The sequence below is a fragment of the Phascolarctos cinereus genome, unplaced genomic scaffold (assembly GCF_003287225.1).
Source record: "Phascolarctos cinereus isolate Bilbo 61053 unplaced genomic scaffold, phaCin_HiC Scaffold_7;HRSCAF=346, whole genome shotgun sequence".
Lineage (NCBI taxonomy): Eukaryota > Metazoa > Chordata > Mammalia > Diprotodontia > Phascolarctidae > Phascolarctos > Phascolarctos cinereus.
Genome location: NW_027556180.1, coordinates 197315243 through 197333353, shown reverse-complemented (window position 1 = coordinate 197333353; position 18111 = coordinate 197315243). Strand labels below are relative to the sequence as shown.

General features: G+C 37.0%; 2 protein-coding genes and 1 pseudogene across 4 annotated transcripts in view; 1 reads left to right on the top strand and 2 right to left on the bottom strand.

The window, feature by feature from the left end:
• Positions 1 to 18111, top strand: part of ARL13B (ARF like GTPase 13B) — an 82894-nt gene that overhangs the window by 20181 nt on the left and 44602 nt on the right. The window lies entirely within an intron of this gene.
• Positions 6790 to 7508, bottom strand: LOC110199839 (small ribosomal subunit protein mS26 pseudogene; annotated as a pseudogene).
• Positions 11547 to 12556, bottom strand: STX19 (syntaxin 19). Its single transcript, XM_020974818.2, is given in 7 exon segments — positions 11547 to 11607; positions 11754 to 11924; positions 11926 to 11984; positions 11987 to 12048; positions 12051 to 12221; positions 12224 to 12496; positions 12499 to 12556. Coding segments are annotated over 7 exon segments (855 nt in total).

Here is an 18111-nt window from a genome sequence, read left to right as displayed (position 1 = left end):
AAACTTACCAGAGAGCATGCATTCTCTTGAGTTACCACCATGCCACCTTGAGAAATTTGAGTAGGACTTAAGTTTCAATGAATCAGTCAGCACACATTAAGTACCTTCTGTGTTTCAGTTACTGTGTAGGAATACAAGTACAAATAAAGGAAGTTTTTATAGTGAGCTTACTATGGGCGAAACAGCAGATACATATGAAATACATAAAGCATAAATATAACGTTAATAAATACAAATGTTTAAAAGTAGTGAAATATAAAGTAGTTTGGGAGGGAAGGCACTAATGTTTGGGGGTAGCTAAAGAAAGGCTTCATATAGAAGCTATGTCTTTGGAATAGAGGGACTCTGAGATGCAGGTAATGAAAGAGTACATTCCAGCTATGGTAGCTTAAAAGTACAAAAGATGGGAGATGACGTATCATGGTTAGGAGCAGAGAGAGGAATAGTTTGGCTGGATCAAAGAATGTGGGAGAGCTAGCCTCTAGAGAGGCTAGAAAGGAGTTCCACTTCCGGGAGCCAAGATGGCGGAGTGAAAAGGTAATTGCTCTCACTCTCCCTATCAACCTCTGAAAACCCAGAAAATATCACCCCAGAAAAAAAACCCTGGAACAGCTGAACTAGAAGAAAGATGGGGAGCAGCAGTGCAGCAGACCAGCAAATGGGTCTCCCAGTGCCTCAGCAAAAATAAGGGAGGCAGAACTACAAAGGGCCCCAGGCAGATAAGTACCCTGCATCATTCATCTGAAAGGAGCTGAAGAAAGCAACCTAAAGTCTTCCTAAAGCCCCGGCCTTGCTGGTTCCAGCCCAACACCAGATGAGTTGTCGGAGCCCTGCAGTCTCCAATCGTGAAGAAATCCTGAAGCCCAGGTGGTAGAGCAGGCAAACACCAAACCTGACCTCTGACCTAGTGAGTGGGGTGGGGGGGGAACCGGTGGAGGCCAACTCAGAAAACCACCAGGTGCCTCAGCTCTCTACCAAAAAGGAATCTCCCAGTGCATTAGCAGAAACGAGGGAGACAGCACTGCAAGGGGCCCCAGGCAGATAAACACCCTGCAGCACCCATCTGAAAGGAGCTGAAGAAAGCTAAAGGAAAGGAAAAGCAGGCAATCTAGAATCCCCTGAAAGTTCCAGCCTTGCTGACTTCAGCCCAACACGAAGTAAGCTGCCAGAACCTACAGCCTCAATTGCCAACATAAGAGGCCCCAGCACACAAAGCCAGTGACCAAGACCTAGTCTCCCAACACAAGAAGCTTGGGTTGGTGCTTTTTGTTCTCTAGCAGGAGAGCTCAATCTCTTTAAAGGCCAGGGAATAAAGAAACACCATGAGTAAAAAGAAATGTACCATAGATTCATATTATGAGAAGAGTGAAGATCAAGACAGAAATTCTGAAGAGGACAACATTGTCAACAAACCCACATCTGCAACATCAAAAGGAAATATGAACTGGTCTGAAGCCCAAAAAGCCTTCTTAGAAGAGCTCAAGAAGGATTTTAAAGTCAAATGAGAGAGGTAGAAGAGTCCTTAAAAATACAATTGGCCAATTGGAAAAAAAATACACTGAAGAAAACAAGTCCCTAAAAACACAATTGGCCAATTGAAGAAGGAAGTACAAAAACTAACAGAAGAAAACAATCTGTTAAAAACTAGAATTGGACAAATGGAAACTAATGACTCTATGAGAGAGCAAGAATCAGTCAAACAAACAAAAAAATGAAAAAATAGATGAAAATGTAAAATACCTCATGGTAAAACAACCGACCTGGAAAATCGATTCAGGAGAGACAATTTAAAAATTATTGGACTACCTGAAAATCATGATGAAAAAAAGAGCCTGGACAGTATCTTTCAGGAAATCATAAAGGAAAACTGCCCTGAAGTCCTAGAACCAGAAGGAAAATAACCATAGAAAGAATCCACTGATCACCATCTGAAAGAGATCCGAAATTGACAACGCCAAGGAATATAATAGCAAAATTCCAAAATTACTGGATGAAAGAGAAGGTGCTAGAAGCAGACAGAAAGAAACAATTTAAATATCATGGAACCACAGTAAGGATTACACAGGACCTTGCAGCTTCTACATTAAAAGACCACAGGGCATGGAACATGATATTCCATAAGGCAAAGGAGCTTGGATTGCAGCCAAGGATCAACTACCCAGCAAAAATGAGCATCATTTTTCAAGGGAGGAGATGGATATTCAATGAAATAGGAGACTTCCAAACCTTCCTGATAAAAAGACCAGAGCTCAACAAAAAATTTGATCTTCAAGTACAAGACTCAAGAAAGACATAAAAAGGTAAATGGGAGAGAAAGATACAATATGTCGTTAATAAGGGCAAACTGTTTACATCCCTACAAGGGATGTAAGCTCTTGAGAACTGTATTGTTATTTCACCATGTTAAAGGAGTATACATAAAGGGAGTGGATATTTTTGATTTTGATGTAACGATAAAAAAAAAATATCTAATCAAGTGGGTTAAATGGATCCAAATAAGTGGATTATCTGATCTTAGAAAATGTACTGAGAAAGGAGGAGGCAGACAAGGGTAAATTACATTACAAAAAGACACAAAATCCTATTAAGCAAGGAAAGAAGAGGGGGTGAGCATTGTTTGAACCTTACTCTCATCAGATTTGGCTCAAGAAGGGAATAACATAATCAGTTAGGTATAGAAATCTAACTTGCCCTATAGGCAGTAGGAGGGAAAAGGGGAAAGAAAAGGGAGGGGGGATAGAAGGGAGGGAACAGTAAGGTAAAGGGAAGAAAAGGGAAAGGGATAATAAGAAGGGAGGAGGGACTGAAGGAGGCGGTGGTCAAAAGCAAAACACTAGTGAGGGGGGAAAGGAGAAAGGAGAAAGAAAAGCATAAAGGGGGGAAAAGGATGGAGAAAAAGACACAGATAGTAATCATAACTGTGAATGTGAATGGGATGAACTCTCCCATAAAATGGAAACGGATTGCAGAATGGATTAAAAACCATAATCCTACAATATGTTGTTTACAGGAAACACATTTGAAAAAGAGTGACATACAGGGTAAAGGTAAAAGGCTGGAGCAGAATATATTATGCTTCAGCTGAAGTAAAAAAAGCAGGGGTAGCAATCCTGATCTCAGACAAAGCAAAGCAAAAATAGATCTAATCAAAAGAGATAAGGAAGGAAACTACATCCTGCTAAAAGGCACCATAGACAATGAAGTAATATCATTACTAAACATATATGCACCAAATGGTATAGCATCCAAATTCTTAGAGGAGAAGTTCAGGGAGTTACAGGAAGAAATAGACAGCAAAACTATACTAGTGGGGACCTGAACCTCCCCCTTCTTCTAGATAAATCTAACCAAAAATAAACAAGAAAGAAGTTAAGGAGGTGAATAGAACATTAGAAAAGTTAGGTATGATAGACCTCTGGAGAAAACTGAATGGGGATAGAAAGGAATATACTTTTTTCTCAGCAGTACATGGCACATACACAAAAACTGACCATGTACTAGGGCATAAAAACCTCACAATCCAATGCAGAAAGGCAGAAATATTAAATGCATCCTTTTCAGATCATGACAATAAAAATTATATGTAATAAAGGGCCATGGAAAGATAGACTAAAAAATAATTGGAAACTAAATAATCTAATCCTAAAAAATGATTGGGTCAAACAACAAATCATAGAAACAATAAATAATTTCATTCAAGAGAATGAAAATAATGAGACAACATACCAAAACTTATGGGATGCAATGAAAGCAGTTCTTAGGGGAAGTTTTATATCTCTAAATGCTTACATAAATAAAATAGAAAAAAGAGATCAATGAATTGGGCATACAACTAAAAAAACTAGAAAAAGAACAAATTAAAAATCCTCAATTAAACACCAAATTAGAAATATTGAAAACCAAAGGAAAAATTAATAAAATTGAAATTAAGAAAACTATTGAACTAATAAATAAAACTAAGAGCTGGTTTTATGAAAAAACCAATAAAATAGATAAACTAAAGAGGCTAGAAAGATAGGTTGGAGCCATGTTGTATATGACTGTAAAAGCTGTAGAAGTTTATATTTGATAGTGGGGGCAATAGGAATCCACTGGGGTTGGCTCAGTAGAGAAGTCAATATGAGATCTCTACTTTCAGAAAATCTTTTCAGCAGTAATTTATGGGATTCATTGCAGTGTGATGAGAGACTTGAGGAAGGGACTTCAATTAGGAGGCTCTTACAATAATCTGGGCAACATCAGGGCCTAAACTAAAAGTGATAGATATGTGCAGAAGAAAAGGGGTAAGATAGGAGAGATGTTGTCAAGATGGAAATGGTAAGATTTAGTAACTGATTGGAATTGTATGGGAAAGGAAAAGGGGGAGTTTAAGATTAATGTCAAGATTATGAATCTAAGCCACTGAAAGCATGGTAGGGACATAGGGAAGAAGGGAGAGTTTGGAGGGAAAGACGGTGAGTTCAATTTTACCCATGTGTTTAAGATGTCTCTGGGACATCCATTTTGAAATTACTAATGGGTAGTTGGTTATCTAGGACTGAAGCTTGGGGGAAAGACAGAAGTTGAGTGTTGAGATCTGGAAGTCATCTGCGTAGAGATAGTAGTTAAAACCTTAGGAGCTGATGAAGTTACAAGAGAGAAGTTTATTTTATGTGGAGGTTTTAGTGAAGGCAAGAGGTAGGGAAGTTACAGTCTATTTATGTATTATTCTATTTTGAAAACCTAAAGAGTAAGAATAATATTTCACCATATTAAATAATTTAAATCAGTCTGATTAGTTGACTGGTTTACCTTTAGTAAAAGTTTTCAAGTAGAAGCTAAATGATCACTTGTTAGGGTTATTATAGAGGTTTATTATCCAGGTTAGACTGGATGACCTCTGAAAGTCTGTTCTGAAGTTCTTTGATAAAGAATCGTTGGCTTTCTTTTTCTACTTTTTAATGTGTGTGTGTATTAATAAACATACATTAAAAGCATAATTCTCAAAATGTTTATAATCTGTAAGGAAGTAGTGTCATGGGAAGCATTTTTATGGCACTTAATTTCACTGAAATTTAGTTTTTGCTTGAATATTAACATGTTTTTTCATGTATTTTTTCTTATTGATCATTAGGTTCAAGTGAAAAAATATGTATGTAAAGCACTATATGAATGTCAGCTGTGATTTAGGACTTAAAAAAACTTGATCTCTTAAGTCTTTTGAAAATCCACATGTGAAAATGTGAAGTGTAATGGGTGCATTTTACCATTTTAATAAACTAACATTGATAATTCAAGTTGAAGTCTTATGTGTAATTAGTAAAGTATTGTAACTTTCAGCTTCAAAACAAAACATTTACCTTGCAAAAGTGCATTATATGTAATTTTAAAGGTAGTTGCTATGTTTCTTATAGATGTGTTATTGAGAACACTTGATTTCCTTATAATGTGGCATATCTTTGGGCATTCATTTAGCTGCTGCTCTGATATGTGCTTATTTAGTAAAAGGGTAAAGAAAATTTAGTCTGGTTTAAATGGCTCACAGTCTTACTATGTTCCTCTAAGGCACTTCCTAAAAGGGCTTTCATGTGTACAGAAGTTGTTCATTTATTCACAGTCATAGAGGTAGTGGAAATAATTGAAATCCAAACTCTGGCATGTTGATTTTTTTCCATTAATTTAAGTTGTTTTCCCTAATAGGTAGTTGATCAGGATTGTAACAGATATCAAAATTGCCAGATTTTGATTTGTCATTTATGTAAGCACTATCCCCATGTAATGATGGTAATATTATTAAATGGATAAATGTAAAATGTCTGGTTTATCTGCTAATTGGATAGTTAACCTTTACTAGAATAAAATTACCAGGGAAGAAAAATTTGAAATAGAAAGTTAGTGTAGCTATTTTAGTGGTAATCACTCAAGCTTGAATTGTAATTTTTGCAAAATATGCATTTTTAAATTATTGTAACTTCTTTAACTTTTTCTTAAAAGTTCCTTAATACTTAATATAGATAAATTTGCCTGACCTATGCAACATATTTGAATGAGACTGGAAAATATTGGAAGAAACAGTTTTTATAGGCTGTATATGATAGTTACTAAGGTAAGACAGGCACTAGAATGGATTTTAAGGAAATCACATGAAATATTTTGGATTGAGATTAATATAAACCTAAAGGCCATCTAGGAATATAGTGGACTAGGAGCAGAAATTGGCATAATCCTTTTATCCAAGGGTAGAGAAATTAGGAAAGACTGTAGTGTCCTTAAATGTGGTGGAAATATGTCATAAATGACAACTACATTGCTCAGTGGATAGAGTGCTGGGCCTGGAGTCAGGAAGACCTGAGTTCAAATCCAGACTCAGACACTTACTAGCTGTATTACCCTGGACAAGTCATTTATTCTCTTTATGCCTTAACCTACTGGAGAGGGAAATAGTAAACTACTCTAGTATCTTGCCAAGAAAACCCCGGAGACAATATGGTCCAGGGTCACAAAGAGTCAGACACAGCTGAACAACAACAACAACGTGCCATATAACTGGATTCTGGATTAAACATAGACTCTCAAGAATAGTTGGAGAATTAGAAAATGTCAGAGTATCTCTCATATCATTAGTATTGTACTAAAGAACAAGGATACCACTAGTACAGATATTTTAAGATAGAAATGCCAAGAGGAATAATTTATCAAGATATTATAACTTGAGAAAACCATTATAAACATCCAACTCTTTTCATTCCAATTTCTTTGTTTACTAAAGAAATTTTTTTAAACAAAAGATGCATCCCTTTATTTTATTCCTTAATTATTAATAACAGGCAAGGAAGAGAGAGAAAGCCTGAAATTGGTGGTGGGGTGGAGGAAACAGAGAAGATCTCCAGCTTCCCAGGGCCCTGGCAACGGCTGCTCCTGGCAGCCATATGTCCCACCAGGCAGTAGAATCACATGGTCTTCTTTGGGAAAGGCCCAGTTGTAGTTGCAGAGATTGTCAAGGGTGTCTTCAGTCTTCTCCCTTAAGTTATCCTGAGTAACAAACATTGTCACATCTTCCTGCAACTGTAGCACTTCTCTCTCCTTCTCTTGGACAAAAGCTTCCATTTCCTGTGCCTTCTGCATCTCCTCCAGCTCCTGGAGCCACTTCTGCTGCTGCTCTTGCTGCTGAAGCCGTGGGATCCTCAGCTCTGAAGCTGAGCATTCTCCTCTTGGTTCCAGGCCATGAGCTGCTTGTGTTCTTCAGAGTCCTTTACAGCTTTCAGTCCCCAAACTTCTTTTGATGTGATTTTCTCCAAACCTCTTCCAGGAACGCAAGCCTGAGTTTTCGAACAGTCTCTCTGTGACTCTTATAACTCTCCATTAACATGTATATCTTGGCAGGGTCTATGGGGATTGGGAATTGCAATCCCTCAATCTTGGACTTGGCGGGTCATGATGGCTCTTACGGCACTTGTGAGTGGCAGCAGTGGTGGTAAAGAAGGAGCTGGGACCTGAGGCCTGACCAAGTGGCCCAAAGTGCCGAGCATGGCTGTAATCGTACCTCTAAAGAACTTTCTTGAGTGACCCTACCTATCAGGAAAGTTGAAAGTGTTCTGTGCAGATAATGTTTTCAAACCAGTCTTCCATTTTTTATGTCCGTATTTCATTTGAAGTATAATTAATCATTTATAAATTGACTTCATGATACTAATCAGTCTTGTGTATGTTTGAGTATCATAAGCTTATTTTCCCAGTACTTGATTACCTCTGGGTGAACTAAACATCCCGAATCTATAGTATCTACCCCGTATTGTATTCTTTGAGGCCTCAGCTAAAACTGCTTTATTTAATGGCAATTCTTTTTTTAAAAAATTTTTATTTTTTTTTATTTATTTTGATTTATCAACAATCACTTCCATAAGCTTTTGAGTTTTAAATTTTTTCCCCCTTCCATTCTACCTCCGTCCCCAAGATGGTGTGCTATCTGATATAGGCTATACATATACATTCCTTTTAAATTTTCACATTAGTCATGTTGTAAGGAAGAATTAGAGCCAATAGAAGGAACCACAAGAAAGGGGAAACAAAACAAAACAGAAGGGAAAAAAAAGCAAATACTATGCTTCAGTCTGCATTCAAACTCCATAGTTCTTTCTTTGGATGTGGATAGCATTTTCTATCATGAGACTTTTGGAGATGTCTTAGATCCTTGCATTGCTGAGAAGGGCTAAGTCTATCAAAATTAGTCATCTCACAAGGTGGCTGTTACTGTGTACAACATTCTCCTGTTTCTGCTCACTTTACTCAGCATCAGTCCATACAAGTCTTTCCAGGTTTTCCTGAAATCTGCCTGCTTATCATTTCCTATAGCATAATAGTATTCCATTACATTCTTATACTGCAACTTATTCAGCCATTCCCCAATTGATGGGCGTCCTTTCAATTTCCAATTCTTTACCACCACAAAAAGTGCTGCTATAAACATTTTTGTGCACATGGGTCCTTTACCCATTTTTATGATCTCTTTGGAATACAGTCCTAGAAGTGGTGTTGCTGGGTTAAAGCATATGCACATTTTTATAGCCATTTGGGCATAGTTCCAGATTGCTCTCCAGAATGGTTGGATCATTTCAAAACTCCACCAACCATGCCTTAGTGTTCCAATTTTCCCACATCTTCTCCAATATTTATCATTTTCCGTTTTATTATGTTCGCCAATGTGGTAGCCACTCTGGTACCTCAGAGTTATTTTGATTTGCATTTCTCTAACCAATAGTGATTTAGAGCATTTAATGCAATTAAACATTTATGGAAGCCTAAAGGAATGGCCGTTTACTTGACATGTACTGGGAAACTTCTGTGTGCCGAGCACTATGTATGTGTTGGTTTGAGAATTACAAAAATTGTAATAAGCATGATTCCTGACTTAAGAGAACATATTAGTTTTCATTTAATCATTCTAGGGGGGTGGAACCAAGATGGCAGAGTAAAAGCAGTGACTTGCTTGAGCTCTCCTCCAAACTACTCCAGATACCTGTAAAAAATGTCTCTAAACAAATTCTAAAGCAGCAGAACCCACAAAAAGACAGAGTGAAACAAATTTCCAGCCTAAGACAACCTGGATGGTTGATTGGAAAGGTCTATCATGCCAGGCTGGGAGAAGAATGCAGTTCAGCGTGGGCCCCACAGGCAAAACAGATCTCAGGGAACCTTGAGCAGGCCTCAGAGGACTGAATCATGGGCAGCTGTGGTGGTTTCCAGATTTTTCGACCCACAAACTCTGCCAAAGACAACTTAGAAGGTCAGTAGGAAAAGTCTGTAACTGTGGTGAGAGAGAAGCTCGATCCCAGCACCAGTCCTGGAGCAGCCCCAGGATGGTGGCTGCTACCAGAGCTCTTGTCCCCCAGACTGAGGGGGAATCCAGTGGCTGATCAGAGGAGGATTGCAGGGATCTTTCTGCTGGTGCTGAGGCAGGATTCTCTTGCTTTGCCCTTGCTTGGATTTGGGGCAAGGAGGGGCACTGGCATGGTGGAGCTTGTAGTGGCGTGCAGAGAGAATCCTCCTCATAGTTCCAAGGCAGAAAAGAGCGCTAGTAGTAGGCTGTCATAGACCAGAGCACAGGCCAGGAAAGGAGTAAACATGTTACCCTTGACCATACCACCTTGGAAAAACTGAAAATTTACAGGTCCCTAGAAGTATCTCTGAAAACAGCTGCACAAAACCCCTGAAACTTGGGACAGTACATTCTCCATACTGGAAGCAGACCCCTACCTTAACAAATAGTTTATAACTCAGGTAATTGACTGGGATCATGAGCAAACTGCACAAAAAAAAATCAGACCATAGAGTCTTTCTTTGGTAGCAAAAAAGATCAAAACATACAACCAGAAGAAGAGAACAAAGTCAAAGCTCCTACATCCAAAGCCTCCAAGAAAAATAAGAATTGGTCCCAGGCCATGGAAGAGTTCAAAAAGGATTTTGAAAAGCAAGTAAGAGTAGAGGAAAAGCTGGGAAGTGAAATGAGAGTGATGCAAGAAAATCATGAAAAACACGTCAATAGCTTGCTAAAGAAGACCCAAAAAAACTACCGAAGAAAATAACACCTTAAAAATGAGGCTGGGGGCAGCTAGGTGGCGCAGTGGGTAGAGCACCGGCCCTGAAGTCAGGAGGACCTGAGTTCAAATCTAGCCCCAGACCAAATACTTGACACTTCCTAGCTGTGTGACCCTGGGCAAGTCATTTAACCCCAGTTGCCCCCCAAAAAAATAATTTTGACTAACCCAAATGGTAAAAAAGGTCCGAAAAGCCAATGATAGAGGGCACAGGGTGAGTTGAAGATGAAGGTGTGATAACTGGAGAATAAAATGAAGGAGTGAGAGAAGATTATACAGGGAGAGAAGGAGAGAGAGAGAGAGAGATGTAAAATGGGGTAAATTATCTCACTTACAACAGACAAGAAAAGGCTTTTACAGTGGAGGGGAAGTAGGGGAAGATGAGAGGGAATGAGTGAATCTTATTCTCATTGGATTTGGCTTAAGGAGGAAATAACATACACACTCAGTTGGGTATGGAAATCTATCTTGCCCTAGAGGAAAGTGGGGGGAAGGGGACAAGAGAGCAGGGAGATGACAGAGGGGGTAATCAGAAGCAAACACTTCTAAGGAGGGACAGGGTCAAAAGAGAGAATAGAATAAATGGGGGATGGGAAAGGATGAAGGGAAATATAGTTAGTTTTTCACAGCATGACTATTATGGAAGTATTTTGCATGACTACACATGTATAACCTATATTGAGTTGCTTGCCTTCTCAATGAGAGTGGGTGGGGAGGGAGGAAGGGAGAAAATTTGGAACCCAAAGTTTTAAAAACAAATGTTAAAAATTGTTTTCACATACAACTGGGAAATAAGATACACAGACAATAAGGTATAGAAATCTCTTCTGCCCTAAAGGAAAATTGAAAGGGAAGGGGATAAGAAAAGGGAGGGAGATAGAAGAGAGGGCAGATTAGGCAAAGGGGTATTCAGAATGCATGCTGTCTTAGGGTGGAAGGAGGACGAGATGGGGAGAAAAGTTGGAACTCAAAATCTTGTGGGAGTGAATGTTGAAAACTAAAAATAAATTAATTAAAAAGAACATGGAGTAATAGTGAGTTAATGTAGGAAGAAACACAATAACTTAAGATAGTTTCATTTTAAATGTAACTATCTTATGGTGTCTTCAGTTAAATGAGTATTGTAACTGTTGTAACACTGGAAAAAAATGCTAAGTCAGAATATGAAATTTTTGAAAATTCTTAGTTTAATTATGTTTTTTTCTAATCATAAGGGTATTCCAAAGACTTCTATGACCTGAGAAATTCTTGTTTCTATTATTTATTTTTTCTCCAGATAAAATTTTCTGGGAGCTTTAGGTTATTAAGTTCATTCTGTTAAATACAGGACATCTTCTGAGTTATTATAATACTTGACCAGACTTCAATGTAGAACTATTATGTGTCCCAGAATAATGAAAAACAATTTAAGACACTGAAATCTGGGACATCTCAGTTTGCACAGTAGCTAGAAAATTCTTAAAATTATTCTTATTAGCTGCAACATGGACAGCACCAGCAACACGAAACTTTGCAAGAGTTTTTTTTTTTTTAGGTAATGGGGGTCAAGTGACTTGCCCAGGGTCATACAGCTAGTAAGTGTCAAATGTTTGGTCTGAGGCTGAATTTGAACTCAGGTCCTCCTGACTTCAGGGCTGGTGCTCTATCCACTGTGCCACCTAGCTTCCCCAAGAGTTTCATTTTCTAGCTAGTTTAAATTCCTTTCTTGTTTTGTCACAATACTCCTGTGTATTACTTACTGTCTTTTCAATATTGTTTTCTCCTTGCTCCTCTACTAAAAATGATATCTGAATAAAAAGGTATTTTAAATCTTTTATCTGGCTCTCCAAATGAATAAGTTTTTTGTGTCTATTCAATTTCAGATAGTTGTACTTTAGTGATGTTGATGCCTGTGAGCAGACTTAACATTAAAAATTTCCTATTTCCTGTTTTTCTTGTTGAAGCATATCATTCACTTCTTCAGACACATCTTTTCAGCAACTTCAGGCTGACAAATAATGAATGCTTTGCATTTTTCCTGCTTTGTTGCTATTGTGTCATTATACATAAACATGGTATCCTGGAATTGTTGGAACATGGCAGTATATTGAGATTTAAGAATTCTTGTGACAGCTAATAAAGGACCACTTTCAACTTCTCACTTTTTAATTCTTTTAACAAATCATCTAAGCCTCTGTTAATATGCTCTGCTTGGGTTTTTATTTCTTTTGTAAGACTAGATTCCTTCTTAAGACTGAACCTTTTCACGGAAGCTTCCAGTCTCTTTTGCTGCTGACCAGATCTTTGAACATCTGCCAAATTATTAAAAATCTCCTGAAGTCTTTGGATGTCATGTAGATATCTCTCAGGTATAGGTTCTCTTTCATAAATGATAGCTGTTTGTGAAAACTCATGTTCTGCTGTCTCTGTAGTAGGTTTATGATATCTCTAGAGAGCTCAAATTCTTTTGCTTATTGTTTGAGTTCTTGAAATCTGTCTTTCATATTTCTTTTTCTTCTCAGAAGCACAAATGATTTCCTTTTATCAGGTGCTACTACAATCATCCATGGAGATCATAGAAAGAAGTTTGATTTATTTTGTTTTTTGTTGTTGTTTGAATTTTCCTGTAGCAATTATTAATGAGAAAGTTGACTTATTCCCAAGTGAAAGCTCTCTGCTAGTTTTCTGAAAAGAAATGAAGTGTCAGGAGAACCAGCAATAATTTTCTTTTTGAAGATGTGGACAAGGGAACTTAGATTAATTAAGAAGCTACTATATACAGTGTCATCTTTTACTCATGAAAATAATAGATTAAATAGTAAAAATGTGGTCCTTTTTAGGAGATGAAGGAGATCTAAGAAATAAATAATATAATTGTAACTGCTTTAATAATTATTACTCTTCAGTTAATATATTATCAGATGGATACATTTTCTTGCAGAATGATATGTAGGAAAACTTAAACTTCCAAGGTTAGTCTTCAGATTCTAAATTTGCTTTATAATAAGGCTATGGTTTCAAATTAACTTGGTTGATGTAAAAATCATGAATTTTTTTTTTGTACGAAAAAATTACCTCAGTAGTCTAGAACATTGGAGTGATAATAACATTATGAAATTTAATTGGAATAAATGTTAAGTTCTAATGCATATGTTCAAAAAATACACTGCTGAGTTAAAGAATAAAGTTGGGGTGGTAGGATCTGGCTTAACAAATTTTATTGTGTTTGAAAGACTTTTGAGGATTTAGTTGAGTACACATTTACCAGTGTGATACTTCCATTCCCCCCAAACAACAGTAGCACTTTTTCTTAGGTTGCTTTAATGAGAAGTGCAGGGACTATAAGAGAAGAAATAGTCTCACTTTATCTCTACACCAAATCTCTAGTGTTGTATTCACTTTCAAGTTCCACATTCTAAAAGACTTAGACAAAGTGAAGAGTATCTATAGGGCAAAAAGCAGAATGATGGAGGATCCAAAAAAATGTCATGTGAGAGAATTAGTGATGTTTTAGGTTGGAGTGAGGGTAGGACTGCTGACTAAAAATAGCTTTTTGAAGGAAATATAAAAGAGAGATTAAATTTATTATAAATAACTCCAGAAGGTAAAATAAGGACCAATGGGTTAGAAGCTACAGAAAGGCTGGTTCATGAAAGCAAAGTACATTTATTAAAACTAGAATTATTCAGAAATATAATTGGCTGCTTTATGTGTCAGAGAGCCCCTTCACTAGAAGTAATGAAAGTGAGGTAGTAAGAGAACACTTTGGTCACAGTACAAGTCACCAGTTCTGGACATCTCAGGCCATTTGAAAAGTTTATAGATGTGATTACTATCAGTGTTTTGTAAGAAATAATGAGGAATAGAGAGGTTCTGCTGAAATGGAGGTTGGCAGATATCCCAGTTTTCAGTAACAAAGTCTTCAAGCTATAAGCCAATGAACTTGCTTTCAACTGCTGGAAAAAAAATTCTGTAACTTATTATTAAAAGAATGATTTGTGAAAACTTAGGGAAATTTTGACTATTCAGGGCCAGCATGGGTTCAGGAATAAACAAGTCACGCTAGAGTAACCTTATTTTGTTTTTGACAAGGTTACTAGATATGCTGTGCCTGGATTCCAGAAAGGTGACAGTCTGTCATGATATTCTTCCCATGGGGAAAAAAAATACATCAAGTAATAGTATGGTCATCTATGGGATTTAGAGCTGGAATGGACTTTAGACCTCCTGTGGTCCAAACCATCATTTTTAAAGATGAGAAAACTGAAGTCCAAGTTTACTTAGAGTAATAAAGATAGTAAGTAGGAATAAGGATTTGAACCTAGATCCTCCATTTTCCAGATCTAATGAATGATGTGTCTACCTTCATGAGGTGAATTCAGAATGATTGAATAAGAATGACCAAATTCAAAGCATTGTCAATAATGAAACACTTGTTCTAGAGGAAGGTTTCTATGGGAGTATCCCAAATATCTGTTGTTGGTTCAAGTCTGTTCTGCATTTTTCATTAATGATTTGGATGAAGGCATATGTGGGAAACTCATCAAATCTGCATATGACATGAACCTGGGAGGGAAAGTGAGACACATTGTATAGCAGAATTAAGATCCAAAAAGAGCAGAACAATGTACCAAATATAGTCGGGTAGATTATTTTTAGACCAGACCTGTGATTTCAGCAGTATAGGGAGCTCCTGGTGGAGAACTTCATCTTTCAGCGCATCGTCACCTTCTCTACAACTTATAGTCTTAGAGAATGTTTGAGGCACTGATTGACTTGCCCAGGGCCACACGGCCAGTATGTAAGAGGCAGGACTTGAGCCCAGGTCTTCCTGATCCCAAAACCATGACTCCCTGATTGCAAGACTGTACCACACTGTTTCTAAAATTTAGTAGGGAGACATATATTAATTTGTGCATGTGAGTTCAAAGATTCAACTGCACAAGTACTGGAGAGGAAGAATATTTGTATGAAATGATTCATATGAAAAAGATGTTGCTGTTTTACTGTATTGTAAAGTAAATCTGAGTAGCCGGATGACAACCAGATAATTAAATGTGAAATCAAGCAGAATTATTCAGAATCCATAATAACAGAGCTAGTCTTGTATTTTATTTTGCTCAAACCTGGAGTATTGTATTTGTTCTTGGGGCCACATTTTAGGAAATAACACTGATAAACTTGAGGTTAAACTTGAGTGATAACCAGAGAAAAATAACAGGATGGTTAAAGGTTTGATAGCCTAGTATCCTCTATAGCTTGATTAAAGAAATTTAAAAAAGTTTGGTCTGCAGAAGAAAAGACTTGGAAACAAGAAAACAGTGTATTAAAGATGTTTCGGATATTAGAGAGGCTGACATGTGGAAGACTTACTTTGCTTGGCCCCAGCTGGCATAACTAAAATAACAGGTAGAAAGTGCAGAGAGAGATTTAAGTCAGATATAAGGAATATCTTCCTAAAATACAGAGCAGAGGTGTCTTATATGGTTACTGCATTGATGTCAACACTCCAGGTCCCCCAACTCTGTTCCCCCAAACCAGATTAAAGTGTATTTAGGCAATACTAAACAAGATAAATCAAAATATGGTACAGCGCAGATAAATGTTTTTAAGTGTGATTTTTCTAACCCAATATTCATCACATGGATTCTTGTATGCCTTATATATCATCTGGTTGCTAAGTAAGTTTGACAGAACTAATTTAGAGCATGACAAAAGAACAGACTGCTTCTGTAGGTGGTGAGTTTCTTCTGACTCTTATAGGTCTTCAGGCAGAGGCAGGATTCTACTTAGGGGTGGTGTTATGGAAAATTTTCCTACTCAACAATGACTTGGACAAAATGACTTCTAAGGGCACTTTAAAATTCTTTCATACTCTAATCATTATTAATAGTGCTCTAATATTTGTAGAATGTATACATACACAGTCATAACCCTAAAAAAGATTTACCTGACAAATCTTGCATCATTTCATTACCTTGCATTCTTCATTTGACTGAAAATTTCCATTATGAGAGTTTTGATTTTCTCAAAAGACTTTAATTCTGCTGAAGATTGCTGTTCTAAAATAACTGATTTATATTGGTTCAGTGTCACCTGCGCTTCAGCGGGAGAGCACGACTTTAAAATCGAGGAGATAGCAGAAATGAGCAGAAAGCAGAAATGGACAGTGACCATAGATTCTTACATTGGGAACAGGGAAGATCAAGACACAAATTCAAAAGAGAACAACATTGTCAATATGCCCACATCTGAAACCTCAAAGGGGTATATAAACTGGTCTCAAACCCAAAAAGCATTCTTGGAAGAGTGCAAGAAGGATTTTAAAAGTCTAATAAGAGAAGTAGAAGAAAAATTGGGAAAAGAAATGAGAGGTATGCAAGAGAGAGTCAATAACTTGGAAAAAGAAGGACAACAATTGACTGTAGAAAACAAGTCCTTAAAAAATACAGTTGGCCAAATGGGGGGAAAAAAGTACACTGAAGAAATCAGCTCCTTAAAAAGTAGAACTGACCAAATGGAAAAAGAGGCACAAAAACTCACTGAAGAGAAGAATGCCTTAAAAAGTAAAATGGGCTAAATGGAAAAGGAAGTACAAAATCTAATAAAAGGAAACAATTTGTTAAAAATTAGAATTGGGCAAGTGGAAGCTAATGACTCTGAGATACCAAGAATCAAACAGAAACAAAAGAATGAAAAAAATAGAAGAAAACATAAAATACCTCATTGGTAAAACAGCTGACCTGGAAAATAGATTCAGGAGAGACAATTTAAAAATTATTGATCTACCTGAAAACTATGATGAAAAAAAGAGCTTGTGTTGGTGGAGTTGTGAGCTGATCCAACCATTCTGGAGAGCAATCTGGAACTATGCCCAAAGGGCTATAAAATTGTTCAGACCCTTTGACACAGCAATACCACTTCCAGGTCTGTATCCCAAAGAGATCATAAAAACGGGAAAAGGACCCACATGTACAAAAATATTTATAGCAGCTCTTTTTGTGTTGGCCAAGAATTGGGAATTGAGGGGATGCCCATCAATTGGTGAATGGCTGAACAAAGTGTGGTATACGAATGTAATGGAATACTATTGTGTTATAAGAAATGATGAGCAGGTGGACTTCAGAAAAACTTGGAAAGACTTGTATGAACTGATGCTGAGTGAAATGAGTAGAACCAGGAGAACATAGTACACAATAACAGCCACATTGTATGATGACTGACTTTGATAGACTTAACTCTTCACAGCAGTGCAATGATCTAAGACAACTCCAAAAGACTCACGATGGAAAATGCTATCCACATCCAGAGAAAGAACTATAGAATCTGAATGCAAATTCAGCATACTATTTGCTTTCCCTTTCTTTTGTTGTTTTATTTCTTCTTTCTGGTGGTTCCTCCTGTTAGTTCTGATTCTTCTGTACATGATGATTAACATGAAAATATGCTTAATATGAATGTATAAGTGTAACCTATATCAAAATGCATGCCATCTTGGGGAGGGGGAAGGAAAAGGAAGGGGAAAAAATTTAAAATTCAAAATCTTATAGAAGCGAATGTTGAAAACTAAAGATAAATTTATTAATATTAAAAAAAAGAGCCTTGATAGCATCTTTTAGGCAATCATAAAATCAACCAGCTCATCATTTCTTGTAGCATAGTAGTATTCCATCACAATCATATACTACAACTTTTTTAGCTATTCCCCAGTTGACAGGCATTCCCTCAATTTCCTGTTTTTTCTCACCACAAAGAGAGCTGCTATAAATATCGTAGAACACGTAAATTCTTTTCCTTTGTCCCTAATCACCTGGGGAAACAGACCTAATAGTGGTATTGCTAGGTTAAAGGGTACACACAGTTTTATAACTCTTTGGGCATAATTCCCAATTGCTCTCCCAAATGATTGGATCAGTTCACAATTCTACCAACAGTGAATTAATGTCCCAGTTTTTTTCATCACTTCCAACATTTGTCATTTTCCCCTTCTATCATTTTAGCCAATCTGATAGGTGTGAAATGATATTTCAAAGTTCTTTTAATTTGTATTTCTCTAATT